Below are 24,182 nucleotides of genomic sequence, written 5' to 3'. Positions count from 1 at the left end.
ATTTGGCACTAGGTTGCGCAACGCCCGCTACCACCAACGGTGGCCTAATACTTGATAATGTCAATGGTCTTTGTTAGTATTTGATGGTGTTTGATGGTTGCCATCAAATACTACCTCCCGGTTGGGGCACTGTTTACAGTACTCACATACAACAAGCAGCGCCGCATGCTATTGGTGGCGCTTCCGTTCATCACAGGGTGCAACGTTGGCGATGTGCGGGTCGGCGCCCTCAAGTCCAAACATGTTTCACTGCCCAGCGAATCGTGTGATGATGCTGCACATAAATAATCAGCTGGCTGCCGTTCCCACATCGCCGTCACATTTCTGCGATTCCACATACTCGCTGTTACATCTACACAGTACAAACATACACAGTCGCAGCGTGCCGTGGCAAAACATGTTGAAACTCGAAGAACTATTTAATCTCCCGACGCTCGGAGAAACAATGTTAAACGCATAACACGCTACCTAATCCTATTTTTAGCTACACTAACTCGACTCGGCGAGTGGCGACACTTTTGGATGTTTGAGATGTCAAATCTGGGTTTCGTATCGCTTCACCAACGTTCTTACCTGGTTGCATTCGCTTCATCTGTTCATCCAGAGCGTGATGAGGCAGCCACTCAGCATGCGCCTTTTATTGAAAGCGCTCAACGAGCGGCGGTTTATTAGCCACAGCTCCACTCGCTTCTTAACTTCTTCTCCATGGACGCGCGTATGCAAAGTGGGGTTCTTTAAAGCACATATGATGACTACTATCAATGGAATACGTGAGTCTATGGGCAACGCCTTTATCTTCGCAGCCACCTTGGAGCTTGATAAGAACTCGGATCAAAGGGCACTCGAACTGGCCAGATGACAATATCTAATCGCTTATTGCTCAAAAATTGAGGGTCACCAGGCGTGTTTTCCCAATACAAATGCAGAGCTTGGCAGTAGACTTGGCGCAGAGAGCTGCAGTTGAGGGAGCTGGACGTACGTAAGTATTCGATACTGACTAAATGTTGGCCATTGCTTGATGTGCTGCAGAGAGCTAGCTGCACGCTGACGGGCCAGAGGCGGTAATGCGACCAGCTCTCAATGGTTGGATTGGTGTCTTTATGTGCGTGGCGGTGGCTAGATTTTTAATCGAGCATCAATTACCTTGGCCAGTCAATCCGTCGCATCAAGTTTCTTTAAGACAGCGCGCAGATATCCGCGGTTTACATTTGGCCACCGGGTGTCGGCTTAATCGCAGCCAAACATGACGCCTATCGCTACGCATTATATATACACATGTGCGTTTGGCCAGGTAAGTTCCTCATGGCTCCCTGCGCGCAAAATGCAGGGAGTAGCTTCCTGCAAAGCTTAGATGGCTGCTTCATCAAATCGGAATCCATGAATGTGCATCCACCTACGCGGCTACCAAAATCTATTCAGCTTCACATAGGACGGCCAATGTGATGCTGGCGCTTACATTTGGGCAGCCAAACAGCGTGACGCTTTTTCTTCTTCTATTCTAGTCAAGAGCCAAGCGGCTTGGCATCTGCAATATGACCAGCCTTCCCCTCATTCTTGACATTCAATATGCAGATTCTTAGAGATAGTGCACGCCTCGTGATGCATACCTTTTAAGCTTAGTTGGCATATTACCAGGGACTGAAGAGAGCGCACTTTTTAAAGTTACACGAATTTGATATGCTCGGCGATAGATTTTGGCGCCGATGGCTTCGTTCATACACTTTTTTCCGATATTGAGACGAAGCAGCCTCTTGGGAAGTTTTGTGGACAGCGTAGTGAATAGCATGGTGATGAACAGACGCTCTTGTCAATGACGAAAAGAGAAGTAGCTGCTTTAGTCAATGCGTTGCCGCCAAAGCTTCTAATTATGTAAAGGAGCATATAATGCTCCTCTGTTTCAGAAGGGAGGCTAGAAATACATATTCCTAGTAGTACCCAGGAAGTAGCAAGTGACTAGCAAGTATGGCCTCGCATGAAAGAATCGCATGAATATATCCACTTGATCTTATCATCGCCTTTTCTGTAACAACCTAGCCAGGGCAATCCCAAGTTATAAAGCTCTGATTTTCATCTTTAGGTTGCTTAGTTTAATAGCAAATGCTCTCTAGCCAAACTGCCTGCGAACAACAGCATCAACTAGCATCGTCATGAGCAATACCGATGAGGATTTGCCTCCAGACTATGGAGCTGAAGATCAGATTATGCTGCTCCCTCCGCCCTACCACCGTCGGCACGATGATCCTACTGCTCGGAATGACGGGGTTATAAGATTGAACAACATTCTTCCGGGGTCTGGAAAAGCGTCTAGCACGATATCGAAGTACTGGAGGTGGATCGCTGAAGAAGTGGCGTCGTCGACGGAGCGTCACAGAAAGAGTAAGTCTATCTGTCTATATATGGCGTTTAGGTTCTATCTAACGTTGGCGTGTTAGATTCAGACATGTGTTTTGGGGCTTGCTGTCGCGGCTGATGCAGGTCTCGACCTACGGGTACCGTTTATAAGAGAGCATTTTTCCTTTGATGTAGATTTGGAAGATGAGAGGGTTATTCGCGCACGCATGGGTCATTTTCGGAGAGGGTATTGGGATACGATGGATATAGTATGTTGGAGCTGGAGTAGTTGTTGATGTAATTCCAGGCTTTGTAGTGCACAGTCTTGTGAATGGTGATACGTGCTGCAGCGGGCATTCGCAGCCGAGTCAACTGAATGACTTCGTGTTGCAGCCTTCAATGTCCTTTCTTCCTTCCAATCTCCCTCTCACACGTCAATCAGCGGCTTCGCTCCTCTACAGGAATTCCATCATCGTCTTGCTGGCAACTGACGGCACGAAGAGAGCAACCCTAAGACTTCCACATCTTCTCAACGTCGCCCGCATATTCGACAATGTCGCTCGGCTCAAGCGTACTCCATTTCGCCTCATGCTCCACGGCGTCAATGAAGTGCTTGAGCGCAAGCACCGTCTGGCCCGCCCACTTGGCCGGGCTCACGCCCCCAACGCCCGTGGCCATGGGGACCATGAGCAGGCTGTGAATCTCATCCTGCTGCTGCTGCTGCTGCTCGCGCGCGCCGGCCCTGCGCACACTGCGGTTGTGCTTGTCCACGGCGCACAGCAGGCTCCAGGTGCACTCGTAGACAACCTCGCGGTCCCATTCGACGTTTGACGGCACGCGCATCAGCGGACACAGCGCCAGGTACTTTGTGCCCCAGGCGTTGCGCGAGCGCTGGTGGAACTCGTCCGGAATGCGCAGCAGCGTGCAGGTGCCCGGGGGCGCAAAGCCGCGCCAGTCGTCGTACAGCCTCGCCTGGACGGCTCTGGTGAGGGCGAGGTAGTCGTCGCGCGGCGAGAAGGAGCGCGAGATTGCGTCGTCGAAGCCGCCGTCCAGCCGGCCGTACGAGTTTGCCGGCGACACGATGAGGTCGAACCGGGCCTCGACAAAGGACAGCGCGCAGTTGTGGTAGGTGATTGCGAGGGACGAGAGGCCGTGGGATGCGAGGGCGGCGTGCAGGGCGGCGCTGTGGGCGTCGTTGATGCACAGCATGTGGATGTGCGGGATGGGCGCCGTGTTTGGCTGGGATGGCGGCATGATGGCGGTTGCTGTGGTCTGTCTGGTCAAGGCATCTAATGCAAGATTTGTACTGGAATCTATATATTCGATTATCTCGTCTGCGTGGATTGGTGTTGGCGTTGGTGTTGAAGCTGTTCTCACATGATTGTTGGAGCGGATTACATAAAGCTGGGGCTAACGACGTGATCCCAGTCTCAATAACATTTAGCCAAACGCACGAACACCCCGGCGAGACGAGAGCTGTTTTACATACGAAGACCGGAAAAGAGCATTGATGGCGAGCACTATCAAGGCTTCAATCGTTCTTCTCAGCAGGGCAGATCAACGGGCCATGATAACTTTCCTTCGGTATGGGGATCCATCGCGGGATAACTATTGGCAGCCTGAAATATCGCCTCTAATAAGTTCTTTGCGGGGTTCTGATGCGGCGGGACATTGACTGTATAGTAATCCAGTGGCGTTTCCATAAACTCATTGAAAATTACCTTGAGGTAATCACCGGCGAGTAAATTAAGCTCACCGGAAGTTTTAACATTGCACCTACACCATAAAAGATGACATGGGGCTCTTCTCCATCAAAAGAGAGCAACTGTCAGTTACACAAGTTACCGCAATGTCTTCATTTCAGCTGTTCTCTCTACTGCCCGCAGAAATCCGCTGTAGAATATATAATTTTGCCGCACCGCCTCGGGTCGTCCATCTTCATCAACAAGTCGAGAGTTTTGAAGATTTCGAAAAGAGACTGCCGCACATAACAGTCGCGGAGCGTAATCTGGGCCCAGATGTTGTTTACTCTTCATTCTATCATCATCTTCTGGAAGCATCAGCCATTCTTCGTCGTCAAAGACGATCATTCTTCAAGCAAACCAAGCTCGAAGCATACGGATTCAAACAAGCGGGCACAATTCTCTTGGGAGTTTGAATCCATCGTTCCATTTGATGTCTTGATGCAAACCCCCACATTGGCATTTCCCCTGTATCAAAGAGCCACCATCTCCTGCCACGCAGCCATTCCACCGCTTCTCCATACTTGCTCCGAGTCACGGTCATATCTCATCCGGTATGGGTATCAGCTTGCGTTTCCTTCCACGGCTCAGGGCCCACAGACGTGGTTTCATTTTGAGCAAGATACACTGCTACTTGACGACGATTTTGAGAGGCCGGAAGAGAAGAAAATTGCAAGAATCCCATATACTCCTCATCATTTCAGACCTCAAGATATAAGTCGCGTTCAGCGACTGGCATTGGCCGTACCTACCCACTCTAGTCCTATATTTCTTGGGCACAAGCTCAACCCGGAGCTCAAAGAACTCACACTCGTCGAGTGGGGTTCTAGCGAGTCCGAGCAAGCACTGCGTCAGTCAATTGTTGACCCAGCTATGCTTCGCCCAGCACCAACCATCTCTCAAAATTATTACAAGGGAGAGCACTTGTGCATGCTACCAGTCGAGGAGACTGATTCTCTGTGGACTACATTGGAGCTGGAAGTGTTTGGGGTCCGGGAACACTGGTTTTATACAAACCCAGAAGACGCGAAACTACTCAAAAAGCATAAGCTTGACAATGGCTTCCACAGCCATTTCATGAAAGACAAGTTGGTTATGCTAAGAGAAGAATACGAGCAGCAGAAGGCGGACATTGAATATAGCAACAAGGATTATTACAATTATCCTTGGCTGCCATTGCAGAAACACGAGGAGTACCCACCGTGGAGCATTCATCAGATACGTTTTGCGCATATTTGCACACCATCCACTGCTGAGAGAATAAGGGAGAACCGTTCGAGATTCATGGAACAATTTACCAAGCTGGCAGCGGATGCAGCGCAAGAGGAAGATGGGTATGATCTCACGTGGACTAAGCAGCATCGTCTGCCACATCCCTTTGTCCTTCAGAGATACAGCAACTGGCCTGGGGTTGATGAATCACAGCATAGCATAGAATTAGAATGGTGGTTTAGGAGGGGGCTCCCTGTGATTGGTAGCTCGATCTAGACAGACACATATCTAGCCATATAATATTGAGTCGCTATGATCTACTAGACACCTCTGGACACAACCCTAAAAACAATTGCAATAAACGATTGATACCTACCTCAATGTCCTAACAAGCTACTTTAACTCTCCCTACTTGACATGGAAGATACGAAACGTAATCTACTTAGCCTTGTCTCTTAGTCACCGGATAATTTCTTTCGATGCCGATTAAAGTTGCATTGTACTTGAGAGCTTAAGTCTCCAAGGAAAGCGTCCATAACATGGCCTTTGATGGATAACTAAGGTATATAGCACTTGTATATATTTCACTTTTCATGACCTCTTATCAACATTAATTGACGCTATCAACGGTATCTGCCCCATGCTTGCTGTCCTCGGGCGCTTCGTATATCCAAGGCCCCCCCGTTTCATTTGGCTTGTCAAATCCTTTGTTATCATGTGCCTTCAGGCATGAGACTATGAGCTTCGAGTGATGGATGGCACTGCAAGCTCCGACAAACTTTATTTACACCCGGCTGGGCCGGTGATAAAAAGCGAACAAAGAAAAAAAAAAGATGCCTGGATCTTGAGTACAATCTAGGTAAAGTCGGATGGCTACTACCTTGGGTAATTGGCGGTTGGACAACATGGAGATTGCCCCAGACTTGAGCATCTGGTTACACGATGCTGATAAATGCATGCATTGGCTTGGCAATTGACGCTCATCTGAAAATGCACAGACAGCCGTCAAAGCGCAGGTGTATTTCCGTTGTGCGGCCTCTGCATGTCCTTGAATTCTGCTGCACAGTACGCTAGCTCTCGTCTTGAGCTCGCTGTAGCTGTCAGCCGTCCCTGGCCTAGCCTGTGCTGGTTTGGGCTGCCGTGGACTGGCCCGAGCGCGTGCAGCGGGTGGCGCGGCGTGGCGTCTGGGCTGGCGCTGCGGTGCCTCTCACATGTACCTGATCTCGGTCAGATTCCTTGGCCATCCGTGTTGTTAGTGCCATCGACCATCATATGGACATCAAATGTTAATTGCGCAGATGGCCTTAATCCCAGCCTACATGACTCAGACTTTGATATATCAGGCGTTAAAGCCTCAAGTCAGCATGAAGAAAATGCCAGTAATCCACTCATCCCACTGCCGACAAAAAAAAAAAGCCTTCTACATCAGGTGAGCCTTGCACATTGTGCAACTTGGGATACAAAAGTCGCATGGTGCATGTGATTATAGCAATAGCTAACTGAAAAAAGCTCAGTGGTACGACTGAGCCAGGTTCTAGTAGGATTATGCTAATTGCTCAAGCCAATCTCAAAAACTCTTGCTCACGAGCGAAAAATCTTCAAAAACATATGCTTCATATGGAGCACCCATGGGACATAGTTGCCATACAAGATCCCCCTCCTGGACTGCTGTGGTTGATGAAAGGTATCGACCGCACATATTCTCTCCAATACGGTACCAAGCGTCCTGCTACAGAAAACGATCATCCAATGCATTACGGTTATGACAAAGTATGTGGACTTATAGAGTTATGCAAATTCTGCCTTTGATACTTTCATGGATACTAATAATGTGATAGAAGCCTCCAGGCGAACTAAAGGCACAAGTTGCCTTTCTCATATCTCGTGAAATTCCTAGTACTGACTGGCGAGCTACGGATCCTAAATGGGCCGAAGGGATGCTAAGCTCTCTCTCCCTTCGCGGGCCGTTTGGGATCATACATGTTCATAACATGTATAGGAATAATCACCCAGCAGAAGAAAAGCTTGATATGGCCAGGCTTATTCAGGAATGCTGTTCCGGAGATAACGATTTGTTACTGGGCGATTTCAACCTGCATCATAAACTATGGGCCGGTCTGGATTTGCCACCGAACAAAGTGTGCTCAGATTCCAAATTGCTGGCAGAGAAGACGGAAGAGTTTGGAGTGAAGCTCATCACAGAACGAGGTGCGATTACTTACACTCGCTCTGAAGAAAATCAGTCTACAATCAGATCAACCTTGGACCTTGCCTTTATTAGCAGGCAATTGCATCCTCAACTGATTGACTGGGAGGTCTTAAAGGTCTCTGGATTTGGATCTGATCATCGAATTTGTCAGACTCGTTTGAAAACAATCCCAAATCGAAGACTCGGTGCACGGTTTCAATGGGACAAGACGAATATATGTCAACTTCGTCAGATGGTCGAAAAAGGCCTAGGGAAATTACACCCTAAAAATGTGACAACCACGGACGAGACTGAATTGGCAACCGGGGAAGAGGTCGACTTGCGAACCACAGACGGCATCGACTCCTATGTTCAACATATTAACCAAACCCTAACGAAAGCTATAGATCACTTGGTCCCAAAGAGATATCCTTGCAAGTTAGCTTCGACTTACAAGCATCAGCCTCAGCAAGAACCCAAATCGTTCAGGGAAGCTATATCATCTACGGATAGCCATCAGGCTGCGTTGCGATGGTCCAAAGCGGCCCAGCTAATGGCTAAATCTGCGGGTCTTCCATATTGCCCAGACTTCCAATACAATGGCAAGTGCGCAAAAGATGGCCTGGAAAAGAGCATCATGTATATGGATGCTATATATGGGCCTGGCAATACGTCGCAAACTTCGCCCATCAACCCCGACCTCCCCAACAATCTTGACTGCAGCGTGCCTTCCGAATGCAAGCTGGATGAGACTGACATTTTGTATGTCATTAAAGATTTGCCCAATCGAAAGTCTTCTGGAGTTGACATTATTGGAAATGAAGCTCTCAAGATGGTTGCCGATCTTGTTGCTCCGCATCTGAGAATACTCTGCGACGCTTGCATGAACAAGGGCTATTGCCCAGCTCACTTCAAGCGTTCCAAGACCATCTTTTTTTTAAAGCCAGCAAAGACAGCCGACAATCCAAAAGCTTACCGGCCGATTGCGCTCCTTTCTAGTATTGGCAAGATTTTCGAAAAGATCATGGTCAAGCACATCACAGACTTTGTTGCAGATTCCGCTTCAAAGAACAAGCCATTACTTCCACGGAAGCAGTTTGGAGCGCTAGCCGGCAGGTCAACAACGATGGCGCTGCAAGCTTTGACAAACTTTGTTTACACCGGCTGGGCCAGTAGTAACAAGCGAAAAGTGTCCTTGTTGGGTCTGGATATTTCCGGAGCTTTCCCTCGCGTCAACCGCCGTAAGCTTCTCAGGACCTTGGTCCAGAAGGGCCTGCCGGGCTACATTATCAAGTTTGTATGGTCCTTCCTTTGCGACCGCCAAACTGTTTTGGAATTACCCGGCCACTATCCTGTGGATTTCTATGAGAACAGTGGCCTTCCCCAGGGCAGCTCTTTATCCCCCATTCTCTTACTCTTCTTTGCAGCTCCGCTTCTTGACAATCCGAAAGCTTCATCTCTTTCCGGCCCATCTACCATGACTTTTGCCTTTGTCGACGACACATACATCATGGTGCGATCCAACTCGTGGGAGAAGAATTGCGAGAAAATAGCGCAAGTACACGACGTGCTCAATTCGTGGGCAGAAGAAAATGATGTCTCGTTTGCGCCCGAGAAGTACGGCCTGTTACACTTTCTTCCTCCCAACACAAAGCCAGGCAGTGTCAAGTGTGTGCCGAATATCGACAAGCTACCTCCTGCCGAGAAGCTCTTTGAAAGAGAATACCTAGACATCTTGGGTGTTCGAGTGGATACCAGGCTTTCATGGAAATATCACGTCGACTTGATTTTTGACAAAGTGGCCAGACATAGACGCTATTTGAAGTGCATTTCTGGTTCAATGTGGGGTCTCAGCCTGTTCAGAATGCGACAGCTCTATGTTTGTAAACTTCTGCCCATCATAGCGTATGGCTGCGCGGCATGGTTCTTTGATTACCAGGGGACAATTCGCCAGGGACATATCCTACAGCACTTAGTCAAGAAGCTAGACACGCTGCAAGGCGAGTTGCTTGTCCAAATATCTGGAGCGATGAAGAATACATCGAGGATTCTCCTACGAAAAGAGCTACACATTTACCCTCTTTCGCAATCCCTTCGAATAAAGGCAATTGCTCACCACGCAAAGGTCTATGACACTGATCATGCCAAAGAACTTCGCTTAATAAGAGAAAGAGCTGGCCTTGGTGCTCACAGGCTGAAAGCACATCCATTTACTCAACTCGACATATTGGCAGAGAGGTTGAGAAATATGGCCAAAGGTCTTCATCACAACGTCAAGGAAACAATGTCTGACATTTTGAACTTTCAGGCTTCTGCTGAGTGGGACCAGTATCGAAACAGCCATGTGCCATCCTCGCCTGAGAGCAAGGCTCTTACCCTTAGAGAACCTTGGAGCAAACGGAGTTTAAACTATTATAAAAAGGTCAACCGCAAGCAGAGTACCATGTTGCTGCACTGCAGAACGGGCTGGATCGGCCTGCGAAGCCATTTAAAACGGCTCAACCTCGAACAGTCAGACCGGTGCCCCCACTGCAACAATGGCCCGCATTGCGTCGAGCATCTGTTCATCCACTGCAAGCACAACAGTCTGGCACTGCCGCGGATGAGGCTGTTCCGCGAGGCCGGCACTAAGAACTTGGATGCAATTATTACAAGGCATCCGCAGCTGGCTGCTAATTTTGCCATTACCAACTTTGGCATTGAGCAATTCTCAGTAAACAGGAGCTGGAAGACTGCTGTTAAGCGCCCCTGCACAGATAGCGAGCCGCTGCCCCCTCGGAAAAAGCAGAGGACCCTTGCGACGGGAAGGAGTTGGACAACTAAAAAGGCATAATGGGAAGGGTTTCTGCATAATGTTGAAGACATAACTTGCACGATAGGGATACAGTGAGTAACAGTGCATATAGTAATATAAGCCTTATTTACCTTATTCCTCCTGGGTATGGAGAGATAAACTACCTATTATTGTGACTTATTATTGGACCTTTTTTTTGGTGTTTTATTGTTGTTGTTGTTGCAGTTGCCTTCCTCCATTACGTATTCGGTATGGTACGTCCAAATATTCATTCCTCTCTTCCATCTATTCTACGGACACAAAACTGTACTTTTAAGGCAGCATATGCTAATCTGACACTAAATGCCTTGTGTGGCATACAGATGACGTTGCTGATGAGATCATGTTCTTCACTGACTCGTTAAAGGTAAGAAATCCAATTAAATCTTTTTGGTTATTCCGAATCTTACTGAGATACACTTCAGAAGACCAAGTCAGGTTTTTAGCTGGCAGGTATTATTCTTATTGAAAATTATTATTCAAGCCTTACTAACAGCTTATTCTATAAACCAGCAGTCTTGTTCAACAGCTTTTTAATCCTCCTAGGCGGCTGGGGCGCTCTGGTGTTGCTTTTCTTGCCCTTTTGCCCATTGCACCATTGCTTCACTTCTCCGAATTTATCAATTTCAACCCGGTTGTCAGTTTGCTGCTGCAACTCTTCAATTTTAGCAGTCGTTGCCGTTGCTTTGTTATCTCCTCTAGCCATTGTTATCTGTATGTGGTAAGCTTACATGATTGACTATCTAGTCAATTGGAGCTGTGTTTTTGCTAACCCTGCCTACGGCTAGGAAGATCACAGTTAGTTGTGAGGTTATCCTGTAAGTGCATCTTCCTTATATATATATTTGAGATTTTATTAATACCATTTCGAGAAGCTGTTGCGAGGCTGCCTTACTGTATTGTGAGTGTTCCTATTTATGTTTTTGAAATGGATTCTCCTTTCTGAAAAGGTATGTTTGACTTCTTCTGGGTAAAGAAACGACTAAGTCTATACAAAGCGCTGATTGTTAAATAGCCCTTAGCTAACCTTTCAGGAAAAGGGATAGTGTAGGTAAGATATCAATGTTTCGTTCTGTAAAGATGATAGTCGACTTGGGATCTAATATAGAGCTTTTGTAGGTAAATCGCACACATGTTTTGTCTCCGATCTCTTAAGTGCTAATCTATATAGTTGAAGTCAGGGTTTTGTGCGTTGTAACAGGGCCTTGTCTATTTGATCGTGCCTGGCAGTTGGTGAGTAAACATATACAGCTCCTGCTTTCAAGAGTGAGAGTTTCTAACTTTACATCGACGAGTTCTATGAAGAAGGATTTCTTCCATCTTCCAAGGTAATTCCCACACTGCGATCTCATCGGAGCATCTGCTTACAAGATAAAGAAGGGATCATCAAGGGCTTTTATACCTGCGATTAAGCCTCGTTATCCCAGGGATATAGGACAATGAGCTAACAAGCTCAAGGCTGGCTTCCGTATAGGTGGCCTTATCATTGGTAAGCCTGGCTACATATTATACACCCTCTAAGCATCTTATTAATAGCTTTGTTACTAAGTTTAGCTCCAGCGTTGCGTTATTGAGTCACCGGCGAAGAACTCTATCTTCGGTGTGGAAACCTTATCTTGAACCTTATAAGTGATCTTGACGATCTGGCGTCGTTGGCGTCGTTGGACCCAACGAGGCTGAACATGGCGCTTTTTTTTTTTTGGATATCCTTATCCACCCAGTCATTGAACCAAGGGCTAGGTACAGTCCTCTTTTGCACCGGCCTTTACAGGTCTTTTGAACCTATACAACTGCATTAGAAATAAATCTCGATAAAGTGGCGGGTACCTCCGTCCATTTGCTGGTCCCCTCATGCAAAGAACTGTGATGTTTGGTGCCATGTACTACATGCATTCTTCTGTCTTACCCCAAAACAACATGAAGCTCCGCAAAACTCCACGTCGACGATTGGGCACTGTGATACTAACCTAATAATCTTTTTATGGCTCCACGTGATAAGGAGTCCCGCATTTCTAACTCAGCTCTCGATTGCACGGATGAGTCAAACGCTGCCTTTGTTCCAAACTCTAACTGAACACTACGGCGGCCTGAGCCAATGAGCCTGAGCCAACGCCATATATAATTGTCGGTGTGACCCCAGAACAAAAACAGTTTTTCATCCTTCTTTATTGTGCTGTCGTCGTAAGATACATTGTCGGAACATCATTTATTTGCAACACAAGTCATGTCTCCAAAGCTCTCTTTTCTTGATCTCCCCTTCGAGATTCGCCATGCGATCTACTTGCATTATGTCACTGTAGAACAAGGCTATGCGTTTAACTTGAAACAGGAAAACTGGCCGCTCTCGGAAGCGACAAAAAAATGAAGCCAATCGACCACGCTCTCAAGTTTACATGCAAAACAATCGCAGAAGAGATAATGGGCCTCGATTTCCAAGTGAATCCTATCAATTTTTCTACTGGCTACTCCGACCAATGGCGCGTCAATGCGGCTCGGTTCCACAATATGCAGGCTTATTTCACCTATGCGGCGGTCAGTATGCTACAAGGGCCCCGACCAACTCCGGAAAATGATGATGGCGATGGCAATGCGGACCAAAAAGATCCAAGGGAGAGTCAAGATGAGAACGTGATTGGCGAAATAGTCAGCGATGATACCCAGGACCACGACCAGGATCCTTATCCAGAACAAGCACAGGAACAAGACGAAGAAGATGACCAAGATGAAGATGAAGATGATGATGAAGATCAGGGCGAAGACCAGGATGAGGAGAACCCAAGCGAGCAAGTCCTCCTCCCTCCTTGCTGTACAGATGCCATAGTGGAAGAAGTAGCACAACGATATCCCGACTTTAAGCCCATCCTCGAAATGATCATGTCGGGCAGAGATATCACTACCCAAGGTCAACACTTTGGCTTAGTGCCAACATTTAAACGGCAAGCAGTTTTATATACGCTAGAGCTCGCATTGCAGCACGGGTCGATTCCAGAAGACTGGTATGACCATATGTTTCATCGCCCCAGGCAATTATTCGCCCTACAGAAACGTTTCCCTCCTTGGCTCTGTTGTCTAACCGAATATGAATTTTTCGATGTGATACGCCAGTCTGTCACTACTTGCTTTACTAAGAGGCAATATGAGGATTACTGGGACAAGCCTCATTTAAGCGGGTTCGGACGTCGCGAATATACGCAGGGCAAATATCGCTTCTCCGCAGCGGCGCTGGCTATAAGATTTCTTTCCAGGCTCTCTGTGGATTTGCGAATGCATTTGCGGAAGATTCGCTTGCATGAAGATTCGGTGAGCGTAGCTTATCCGGAAACACATGCTCAGGGGCTTATCAGATTTTGCATCGAAAACCCAAAACTTCGTATAGAACGTCGTCTTGATTTGTGGAGGAATGTTTTCCAATCTTTGCCATGTACAGATGAAGTGGAGTCCTTTGACTTCACATTGGAGAAGAGCTGGATAACTGACACCACCAATAGCGGCAGAGGCCCCGGATTGTGGTCTCTGACGCTTACAGACAAAGTTGCTCTCTGGATAATGGAAGCCTTGGCCCTTGTCCCACTCGGCATGCCCAAAGAATCTTTCACATTGGTCTTGGATGGAGGAGAGGCACCCGAACAATGTTCAGAGATTTTTCAGCAAATTGTCCAACGTGATGCTACATGGCAAGCCGCATGGGAAATGGTGGCAGCCAATGAGTTTGCCGAGGAATCTTTCTCAAACAAGAGGATTCATCACTGCTGTATGTATCTATGACTTATTTGCCAATATGCTTTTACGCTGACACATGTATTCATACAGACACGATGGACGGCTTTCCCGAAGCGATGCGAGACATGGAGAACGACCTCCACGGGTTCATCCAATGTACATTTGACCTGCGTCCAAATGTTTGGGATGTTGACAAAGAGACTGAAAAGTTCCGTCTTCTAACACTGCAACAATCTCATGCGATGCCTGTGGATCACCAAATGTTTTTCCAGCCGCCGGAACCGCTACCGAGTTGGCGAGATCTTCTTGCTGAGAATATACTGCCAGAATTCTTTGGTGAACAAGCAATCGTCGAAGGCGAGGTTGATTACGACCGATACTTGGAGGGCAGCGACGATGAGGAGTCAGAAAACCACGAGCTAGGGCCTAATGCAAGCGACGAAAATTATGCGAAGATCCTGAAACAGAGAGACGATCTGTTGATGGAACGGTTAGCCCAAGGCTTTATGTTTTTCAACCTCCCCGACCCCAGTTCCGACTCTGATGACGACGACGACGACGACGACGACGACGACTAAAAGTTACATTCGGTCGCTAGAAGCGAGTACTAATGAAGAATCGTTTTTCCCTTTCCTTATAATATTTCGGTGCTTCTGTCTTTGGGAGGGAGCGGCCAGTTAGCTATGCCAAAAATAGCGGTTTGCCAGTTTGTCTTTTCTTTTCTTTTCTTTTTAAATTGTCCTATAGAATTATCAGTTACGTTACTCATAATAAGCATTGCGTATCTTCGGCTTACGTGTGTTGATTGTTATCTCTTGTCTCATTGGAAAGGAATTTCTGGAGAATGCTTGTGCGCGCAACACACACGTCACCAAAAGGGTTGCCATGTTCGGGTCAACAATCGTTATTTCGTAAAGTGTAGTCTACTTAACAAAATCTACCGAAATCACCGGCTGTCAAATGAATGAAAAAGTTCTGCAGCACCCTAATTCTGTTATCCAGCACTCCAGCATTAGCACCAATCTATACGTGTACATGTAGGCTATCAGGTACTGCTGCTGCTACATTTTTGGTATTTTTGAAGGGTGTTTAGTAGTTATGTATTTTGATAGGCTGGTTGGCTGCTTTATTAAGCTACAGCTGGGGTGTCGAATAAAGAAATTGTGGTGCTGGATGACTTCTCCCTTTAAAAAAAATAAACCATTATGCGAGCCGTAGGGATCGAACCTACGCGGGCATGCCCATTGCGGATCAAGTTATCTCAGCTCAACGAACCAACCTAAACACAACGCCTTAACCACTCGGCCAGACTCGCGAATATTTTAATGGATTGTTAGAGATGAGTTTAAGAATAGATTCGAGTGGCCACACTTGCGAATTGAGATACACTAATACTATCATAATGCGTCCTCTGCATTTGATGTAAGTAGATTCACGCCAATTATCATGAGGAGTCGTAATTACGGTAGTCAATAATACAACAGAGTTATATAAAACTGGGATCCGATATATTGACTATAGGAGAAAATATATACTCAAACGAGCAATGCATGCTCTTGTCTTTCAACTAGCGCAAGCACCCTAACAGTTCCAGAATTGCTCCATTCTGAATAACAACAATCTCTCGCCTTTTGCGTCTTTTCCCAATCTATCTTCCCTTTTTTTTTGGCGTTGTAGCTTTACCATTCAGTTGATCTTTTAACCGGTGTAACTGCAGGTAACACCGCTGCTGCTGGCAGAGCAGTCAGTCAGGACCTTGCCCGACTGGCTCTCGATATCAATGATGGTCGAGCCGCTGGGCGTGATGGTGCCAGAGGAGCCAGAGGCAGTGGCGTTGGAGAAGGTGACCTTGCCAAAGTTGGCAAAGGGAACGAGCTGGCTGCCCTCCTCAAAGTCCTCGACGATCCACTCGGCGTTGGTCTCGCAAAGGGTCGAGGGCGTGTTGGTGAAGGTGTGGGAGACGGACTTTCCGGTGGTCAGGTTCTCAAGAGTGGCAACGCCGGTGGTCTTGGACGAGGCATCGACAGTCATGCGGATCTCGTCGCCAACCTTGAGGGAGAAGCCGGAGAAGCTGTAGGAGTAGTCGGGAATCCACTCGTACCAAGCGTCGAAGCTGCCATCACCGTAGAAAGAGACACCAGTCTGGAGAATGGCACTCTGGCAGGTGTCACCGTCAATTCCTACCCATGCCGAGGCAGCAGCGTTGGAGCCACCCGAAGCACGGGGGACTGTGATCGTGCCGGTGACCTTGGTGAAGCCCTTGCCGATCTGGACGGCGCCGGCCCAGTTGGAGGAGTACTGGGGGTACTTTGTGTTCCTCTGGTTGGGAAGAGAGTGGGCGCCGTTGCGGCGGCCGTACTTGGGGGAGACGTTTGAGGGGGCGGCGGCGGCAAGGCCAGCGGCGGCGAGAAGAACGGTGGAGTACTTCATGATGGGTGGTGATGGAGGAGATGTGCGACTCTTTCTAATGGAGATTAAGCTTGGCTTTGGAGCTGAGTGCTGAGGAGAAGAGGATATTTGCTCACGGCATCCGGCCGACCTTTTATATATCTCGAGTCTTCAATGCCAAGGCTGGTAACCGGCACATCTACCCATCCTCCCTAAAACACCACGGGTTTGCATGATGCTTGGTTTCACGGATCACTTTCTTCGAAATGGAAGGAGGTTGTCGAAAAACAATGCCCAATGTCTTTGCCAAGCTCAACTCGTGGCTCTACTTCCTCTTCCAGCAACTCACGAGCGTGCAGAGTGGTAGCATACCTCCTCTACCACTGCAAGCCAAGACACCGGAGGTTAATCGAAGCCATCTCCAGTTGTTATCTAGCTCACATGCTTGCCCAAAAAGGTCCAACACGAGATTGGCCTTTGCAGTTAACGGAGGCAGCAGAGATATGGACTCAGAAGCTGATAGGCAGGCTGCTGCTACTCTGGCAGCAAACTTGAGATAGCATCAAAAAGCAGGCTTCAAAAGATCCAAAGACGACAGCCCTCACCTTCCTGATTTGCTTTCATCCGTGATGGCATCAAGGAGTTTAAGATCCGCTTCGAAGCTACACCATCAGCCTTCAACCTTCTTTTTAGCGCCTCCTGGCCAAACAAGCCGCATATGCCTTTAACCAAGCTTACTATCCAGAGTTATTCACCCCTGGCAGAGTCGGATAATTCGGATCTAGTGCCCAGACTTTAAGGTGGTGCTAGTACTCATATGTCCGATGGCCAGCCAAGGGCGTGAAGAATGAATACTCGGATGATAGAGACTTCTCAAACAATCAGCACACGGCTCTCAGAATCATGAATCGCCACAGCGCTGGGATTTGCTATCCAACTGGTAAACCGTCGTTTATGTTTCCAGTTTATGTGTGTATTTTTCTTTTGCGAGTACCTTCTTCTCCCTCGTAGCAATTGCCAGCCTCTTGTCATCGGTCCATCGCTATGCGAGGTACAAACGCCAAACTGCAACTCGAGAACTGATATGAGCTGCCCCTCCAACTCATATGCCATGTAGCCAGCACTAGCACAAATGCGTTATAACTCGCCCCCCCAAAGCGCCAAGCGGAGATGGCTTCCCGCTATCCGTAGATCGTGTCTCAACAGGGCCAAACGAGCTATACAAAAATGGTAGGTGGCTGCACACTGCGGGGCGTGAAGCTGGACTTGCCAGAGCGCCAAGGAGAAAGCCTTCATAAAGGCGATTAGTACGCTCGGCAGCGGTTCTGGAAGGTAGTATTGGTCCCGGCACTGAGATGCCGATTTGTTTGTAGATAGCCTCAAAGGAGTAAACTAGTTGGGCACTTTCAACGATAAACTGGAACATTTGAAGAAGGGAAGTGGAAGAGAAAAGAAACAGTGGAATCCTGTTTCGCGAAAAGGCGTCGGCTTGACTTCTCCCGAGCAGCCTTGGTGGAGCGCGTTCTTGAATTGGCTCTTTATGGCATGAACAGACATCTTCGGGCGGCTCCGGACGCATCCTCTTTAGAATGTTCTAAAGCGTTATTTATCAGCCAAGTTACTAGATACAGAACTCATTGGGTATCAAACTTGAGAACTGGATAGACTCCTGCGTCCCAGCAAGCCCAGCCTTGTCAGGTCTCTCATTACTGATGAACTATATTCGTATACATGCACTGTGGAACTAGAATCAGAACGCAAAGTATTCGCGCACAGCAGCGAAAAGACGAGTAGAATTCGTCAGGTAGACGGCTTAGCTACAGACTCACCTCAGGCATAACAACCGAGGAAGAAAGCTACAGGCTGGCTTTGTGCAGGGCCCTTTTGCATAGTGTCGGGGATCAATCCCCCCAATGGGAGTAGGCAGAGCAGCTAAAGCCACGGCATGAGAGCAGGCTGCTCCTTTCAGTGTTTCATGCTTTATTTTCGTTTTGCGCCTAAGCCGCCGCGGCTATTGTGTCCTGGTCGTAGTCGCGGTGGCGGTTCAAGTCGCGTTACGTTTAGAAATATTCTAGCATGGGATTCAAGTGCGACCATATATGGCGCTACGGAGCTATTTACGCTCCAGCTATGCATAAAATGGTTAAAACGAAGCTGGGGCCCTACCCGAGGCTCATCAGCACTATAATTGCAAATGCCTCTTTGGCCGACAAACTTGGTGTTGCTTTTGCAAAGAAGCAATGAAGGCAGAGTATTAGTAGTAATTGTACTACTCATAGTCGTAGCCGGGCTAAATGGAGGAAATGCCAGTTTGGACTGTTCTGTCGTATCCCCGCCCTTTCTTGACCATTTCGTAAATCCCCGCTGTGAGCTCTCCGCACTGGGTTTAATCGCTGACATGTGATCTTGCCATGAGCTGTGTAGCGAGCCGGGCTCATCTTGCGATGATCTGAGAGACAAAAATTATTAAAATTGCAATTTCACGATGCTGGTGTAAACAGTGTTATTGAATACTTTCTGCTAGCCGTCTACGCAACGATCATTTCAATGAAGATCTACTAATCCACTGCTAACGGGACCTTTTCCATTTTCCAAGATTGCCGCCGTAGAATAAGGCTGAGCCAAGCACGATGGCCAGCTTGGCGATTTCTGGGCAACGCACTAGCATGCATGGGACTGGAGAGCGAGATCCGAGTGTGCTACAGTTGGAGTGACAATTCAGAGAGAGTATGATGGTTGCAAATTGATATTACCTGATATCATGGCTGCCGTAGTGCCAAGATTGTCGCCAGCCGTTGAGAAATGAATGTCAAGCATCAATTCATGTCGAACATCAATCAATTCATGTCCAGCCACAAGCGAAACCAGCGACCAATGGAATAAGCAAATGCCCATCTCGGATGAATCATAGGCGCGAAGACAGCTTTCACCCACATTGGCAATACTAACCTAGAGTGAGTGCGAGAGCGAGAGGAAAAGCCGCAAAATCACTGTATTGCTGCCTTCCTCTTTTGTTGTCTCTCATTTTCAGTGAAAGACTGCATGTGCCCTACATGCTCTGGCTGCAAGTTGTTGTTTCAAACGTCAACTGATCTCGTATGCTTAATTCTCGCTTGGGCCATCTATCTCGTCTTTAACCGGAGTACGGCGCAGCTAGATCCTTCGAGGTTTCCACCTGCTCCAGGGTCTTTATTACAAATGTGAGTGGGGGCTGGCGTCGCATTGATGACGGAGGTGTTTTATGCAGCGCGGTATTTTTTCCTTGCTCTGCGCCTTTATCTCGCGGTCGCGAGGTATCCGTAGCCTGTGGCCTGATATGACCTATTTTGGCTTCATGATTGTGCCCAGCTTGTGGCAGAGAATTTATCCACTACATTTACGTATAATTACCGCCGTTTTCCAACTTGCCATGACTAAAGCTTTCCTTGGACACTCTCCAGGGTTATGGCGCTTATCTTGACTACCTATATAGGCACCAGTCTCAGATTTGCTACTCTCTGTTGTCTGTTCACTATCACTATCAACTGTTTTCAAAGTTTCATACAGACATTGTATATTCAGCAATCCTCAAGATAAGTTTTGTAAAGCGGCCTGTTGAGCCTAAATGTACTACCATTTCACCGAAAGGCATTCAAACGCAATTGATATTGTAAAGGTCACAGAAAGTCGTTGAAGAAATAAATATCGTATGTTCATTGCATTACTCATAAACATCATTAACATTCTTAAACAGCTTCACCCATCATACAGCCCATCACTGCCCAATCTTGTACGGCTTCCCAGACTTCAAAACTAAATGTGGCTTTCGCTCCGCCAGGTCCAGGATCATTTCCGCAAAGTAGCTGTTTGCCCAAGCGAACCATGGACGAGTATACACGCTCGTATTGTAAATGTTGACGCTCTCGTGGATCAGTCCCAATCCGCTTGTATTCTCCAAGATAAATGCAAGTCGCTGCTTGATCTCATTATCGTCGTCGGTGCCGAATATGCCAGAAATATGGCTCATGGGCCAAGGATAAGTGGCATTGACATGAGGGCCGCTATGTCCTTGTGATTAGCATGGATTTACGACTCGTAGAGTTGTCTCATAGAAGGCGCTTCAACTCAAAACTCACCCAATGCCATTCCAAGATTTTCCAGCTGCATAGTATGGATTCGCCCTCGAAAACATAGCTGCTTTGGTCTTTTGGTATGTAGGATCGCTCCTCTCCAAGAATCCCAAGTAGGGTAGCGATACAAGACTTGGGACGTTGGCATCGTCCATGATGTATTGAGCGCCGATGCCATTTGTCTCGTACGCAAAGATACCGTTGGTGGCGCGCGTATGCGCCCATACAGCCTGTTTAATAGTGTTGGAGTACTGGCTTAGCTGTGTGGCGAGGCTTTTCTGGACTCCAATCTTGCTAAGCATATTGGCAACGTTGGCCAGCTCAACAGACATCATGGCGTTGTCAGATGTAATGAAGTCTGCCGAGGTCAGTAAAGGTTGATACATGGGTATTTTGCTACCAAATTGGTGACATTAAACTCACTAAATACGCAGAGATCGTCTGAGGGTCGGTGGCTTGAAGCAACCAAGCCATTCGCCTGCTTCGGTTCGCCATTACCACTGTTGGGCACCATGGGAGAAAGGGCCCCAGCGGTACCAGTCCAGTTATAGTAGCTGACCCATTCAAAGTCGCTTGACCAGCTGCTCTGTGACTGTTCATACAAGACTCTGACGATCTGGCTCATCGCAGCATTCCCTATAATAAACTTGTATTAGCATCTCAGCTTGTTTCAAAAGGAAGATGGACCTGTGAATCGTTCGTACAATTGTCATTGATAAAAGACGAATCCTTTGTGTTGGCATAGTATGAGCGCGTGATTTTGAGAAATCCTGCCAGAGAGTCAAGCTCGTACTAAGAAATGTGAGAAACAGCCTCCTTATTACACACTCTATTATCATCATACCTTGCATTCAAACACCGTCTGGTTGTTGACAGGCCTAACAAGATAGAGAATGGCGTTAACTTCTTGCCACATGGCGTCCACGAGAATACGTACGGATTCACAACAACATCTGTCGCCCAATCCTGAATAAGCCATTAATACGATGTTCATCCACAATGATGGTTTGGCTTGTAGCTCACATTGACAGATGGAGCCAATCCACTCTCAGGTGGTGGCTGAAACGAACCTAAGATCTCGTCGTCAGTTTTGTGGTCAATCGCAAGCTCGCATAACTCAACACACCGCAGTAGGGATACTGTGAGATGTATCGCGCCTCTGTATTGATCACGGCTTTGACGAGAGCCTGAAGATTCTTGTCGTGCGGCAAGAGTTTATACAGATGCGCAAATTGATTGCCGGTATCGCGCAGCCATTGTGCACTTTAAGCAGTTAATTAGCTTCATTTATCTATACCATCGCGCCCTAGAGCTCAGGAATGTACCTACGTGATATCCTACCCAACAGTTAGAATTAAGGCAATTAACTATAAGGGCAAAAGAATCCAGCGCGTTACTTACACCAGTGATGATGAATGCCAGGTTCAGCGAGGGATCAAAGTACTTGACCGTCGTGTCCAGAGTAGATGGAAAGGTGTTTTCGAAAAGCCGAGCAACGTCTGGGTCTTTGAGTTGAGATTTCAAATCACTAATGACTTTCTATAACAAGTTTGTACGGTCAGTATATTATCAGAGAAAATTACGCCTCCTATCTCTCTCCTCTTAAACATGGTTCCAAACTCACCTCGACTGCCGGGCTCTTGAATGTCCTGCATTCCTCGCTCGGCCGCATGTACGGCAGCTTCAACGATCCCGAGGAATATGGGCCATGCGGCTGCTCCGAGTAAGAGCTGTAATCAGGGCACGACGATGCTGTGCGGCGATGGGGCGGGAAGTTCTTCCAGCCAGCAGACGCGCCAACCGGGAACGCTGCCAGAATGCCGAGCGCGGCGCCGAAGACGCTCTGAGGAGACATGTGGAGCGGCATCGCGATTTCTCAACTGAGGCTATCCAGAGACGAATCTTTCTCGCGACCTGCCAATGGTCACGCACTAAACAGCTTAAACAATTGACGAGTTTCGCGTTTCTCCGTGAGAGGAAGCACTAATAAAGAGGGGTTCAGTTGCGAGGGCAGGTCTCACCGACCATCGTCCTCACTTTCACTGCCGGGCCAGCCCTTTTATTTATCGTCATCTTGCCTCGTCCAGAGTTACACCCAGATCCAGTTAAGTGGGGGAAAAACAAGACATGCATGTCGATCTTATCCTTGGGAACTCGTCCTTGGGTAAACAGCGTGCGGGGGAAGCGGGGAGAAGGACAACAGGGAAGCAGGGAAGCATCGCCAACAAGCTGGGATTGGAGCGTTTGCGGGCGGCTTCCGAATGAGAAGAAGGATCGTAGATGTTATGCCGAAGTCTGCTGTTATGTGGAGAGACGCGAGGGTTTGGGGTGTTGAATGAGGCAGCTGGAGAGAGGCATGGTAGCAGTGCTAGCAGTAGTGGCAGAAGTTGCTGTTGGTTGTCGCCGTCATGCTTGGCTACAGATGAAGCTAGGCCCGGGCAGTGTCTTGCGGAGAGACACGATTGTTTTGTTGTTTGTTATTCTCCTGGCTTTGTCTGAGACCAGCGACTTGCAGTGCGCATAAAGAGCAGCGCGGGAACTGGCATTTGTTGAGAAGACCTTGACGCGAATCCCAGTTTGTAGGAAGCAATTCGTACTGATAACCTACCTGTATACACGGCGTTGATTATGGCTTTGTGGCCTTGGAGACGTTGTGTAAAACGTCCAGGCCGAGAAATACCCCATCTCGTCTCAATGCCTTCTTCCCCCGCATCCGACGGCTGCCGATATCTAGGCTGCAACGCAAACTACCGATTCAACTCGGCTCATTTGGGACCTGATGCCACGTCTTGGCGCCACATGCCGACAACGGTTGATGTAATGTACGTTGGGAGTAATTATTGACTTAAAATAATCTGGATAATGAATTCGATTTCTCCTATTCTGATGCAACGTAGAAAATATAAATCTGAGGAAATTTATGCGGAACGTCTACCCTAATAAAGTCTGTTCAAATTGATCACATTCGGATCATTAAATACTGTTCCTAGCTGCTTCAAGTGCTAGTAAATGACATATATGCATGTGTTGAACAGTAACATGAGATAATCTACAGTGTTTATTTATTACTTCATGGTATTAAGTTGAGTATAAATCCCTTTTCTCCCTTCTGACAAGGTCTCTGCGGGTACCGGGTCTAGTGCAAAGCTGTCGCCATGCTCTCATCAATTATTGCTAACAACACCGCAATTTCTACTTGCGCCAAGAAGCAGCAGATCCCCAAATCTACATTTTCAAGCTTTTTCATCCCTGAAAGGATATTGGAAATGCCCAGATTCATTTTTGTTTTTAATTGGCGGTAAAGAATAATACGCAGAAGTGGTGGGTCAATTGTCCGAGAGGTCCAAGTACGGGCAAACTTTGGTTTTGACAAAATGTGCCTCCAAATTTCTCAATAATATTGCATTGCTCTTCCATGTTGATAGAGTGGTAGATGACGCCATACCCTACGTATTGGAAGCTAGACTTGAGTCGCGACACTATAATAATCTGCTCCCTAGATGCCCGTGATGTAGATCAGGTTAAATTACCATTAGCAGCATAGTCCAGGCCCTGCAGGTTAAGCATGCTGGTAATCGAGTGGGACAGCATGCAAACAGTTCTTTTTAATAAACTCGTTTCTACACGACGTGTATATATTAAGAGGAATCTTAAGGCCC

The 24,182-nt window shown here is 47.5% G+C and overlaps 7 protein-coding genes across 7 annotated transcripts; 4 read left to right on the top strand and 3 right to left on the bottom strand.

Moving 5' to 3' along the window:
* Positions 1-2,841: 2,841 nt before the first annotated feature.
* TGAM01_v208155 (hypothetical protein) lies at positions 2,842-3,585 on the bottom strand (the record flags this gene model as incomplete). The annotated part of the gene is made up of 1 exon (XM_018809448.1): positions 2,842-3,585. One exon carries the CDS (start codon positions 3,583-3,585, stop codon positions 2,842-2,844), a length of 744 nt encoding a protein of 247 aa, XP_018657332.1.
* Positions 3,586-4,349: 764 nt separating this feature from the next.
* On the top strand, positions 4,350-5,561 carry TGAM01_v208154 (hypothetical protein; the record flags this gene model as incomplete). The annotated part of the gene is made up of 1 exon (XM_018809447.1): positions 4,350-5,561. One exon carries the CDS (start codon positions 4,350-4,352, stop codon positions 5,559-5,561), a length of 1,212 nt encoding a protein of 403 aa, XP_018657331.1.
* Positions 5,562-6,893: 1,332 nt separating this feature from the next.
* Positions 6,894-8,336, top strand: TGAM01_v208153 (zinc knuckle; the record flags this gene model as incomplete). Its single annotated transcript, XM_024550265.1, has 3 exons — positions 6,894-7,055; positions 7,124-8,235; positions 8,306-8,336. 3 exons carry the CDS (start codon positions 6,894-6,896, stop codon positions 8,334-8,336), a joined length of 1,305 nt encoding a protein of 434 aa, XP_024404972.1.
* A 1,001-nt stretch (positions 8,337-9,337) lies between these two features.
* Positions 9,338-10,306, top strand: TGAM01_v208152 (hypothetical protein; the record flags this gene model as incomplete). The annotated part of the gene is made up of 1 exon (XM_018809446.2): positions 9,338-10,306. The coding sequence occupies one exon, from the start codon at positions 9,338-9,340 to the stop codon at positions 10,304-10,306; it is 969 nt and encodes a 322-aa protein (XP_018657330.2).
* A 2,361-nt stretch (positions 10,307-12,667) lies between these two features.
* Positions 12,668-14,604, top strand: TGAM01_v208151 (hypothetical protein; the record flags this gene model as incomplete). The annotated part of the gene is made up of 2 exons (XM_024550264.1): positions 12,668-14,057; positions 14,117-14,604. 2 exons carry the CDS (start codon positions 12,668-12,670, stop codon positions 14,602-14,604), a joined length of 1,878 nt encoding a protein of 625 aa, XP_024404971.1.
* A 1,120-nt stretch (positions 14,605-15,724) lies between these two features.
* TGAM01_v208150 (aspergillopepsin-2 precursor) lies at positions 15,725-16,456 on the bottom strand (the record flags this gene model as incomplete). The annotated part of the gene is made up of 1 exon (XM_018809444.1): positions 15,725-16,456. The coding sequence occupies one exon, from the start codon at positions 16,454-16,456 to the stop codon at positions 15,725-15,727; it is 732 nt and encodes a 243-aa protein (XP_018657328.1).
* Positions 16,457-20,168: 3,712 nt separating this feature from the next.
* TGAM01_v208149 (hypothetical protein) lies at positions 20,169-22,390 on the bottom strand (the record flags this gene model as incomplete). The annotated part of the gene is made up of 11 exons (XM_018809443.1): positions 20,169-20,454; positions 20,530-20,881; positions 20,947-21,159; positions 21,228-21,315; positions 21,368-21,401; positions 21,461-21,489; positions 21,547-21,593; positions 21,650-21,786; positions 21,853-21,860; positions 21,925-22,062; positions 22,148-22,390. 11 exons carry the CDS (start codon positions 22,388-22,390, stop codon positions 20,169-20,171), a joined length of 1,575 nt encoding a protein of 524 aa, XP_018657327.1.
* Between the last annotated feature and the right edge of the window lie 1,792 nt (positions 22,391-24,182).

Source organism: Trichoderma gamsii (genome assembly GCF_001481775.2).
Source record: "Trichoderma gamsii strain T6085 chromosome Unknown Scaffold_33.2, whole genome shotgun sequence".
Lineage (NCBI taxonomy): Eukaryota > Fungi > Ascomycota > Sordariomycetes > Hypocreales > Hypocreaceae > Trichoderma > Trichoderma gamsii.
Note: the sequence above shows the minus strand (reverse complement) of the source record. Positions and strands in the feature narration are given on the sequence as shown.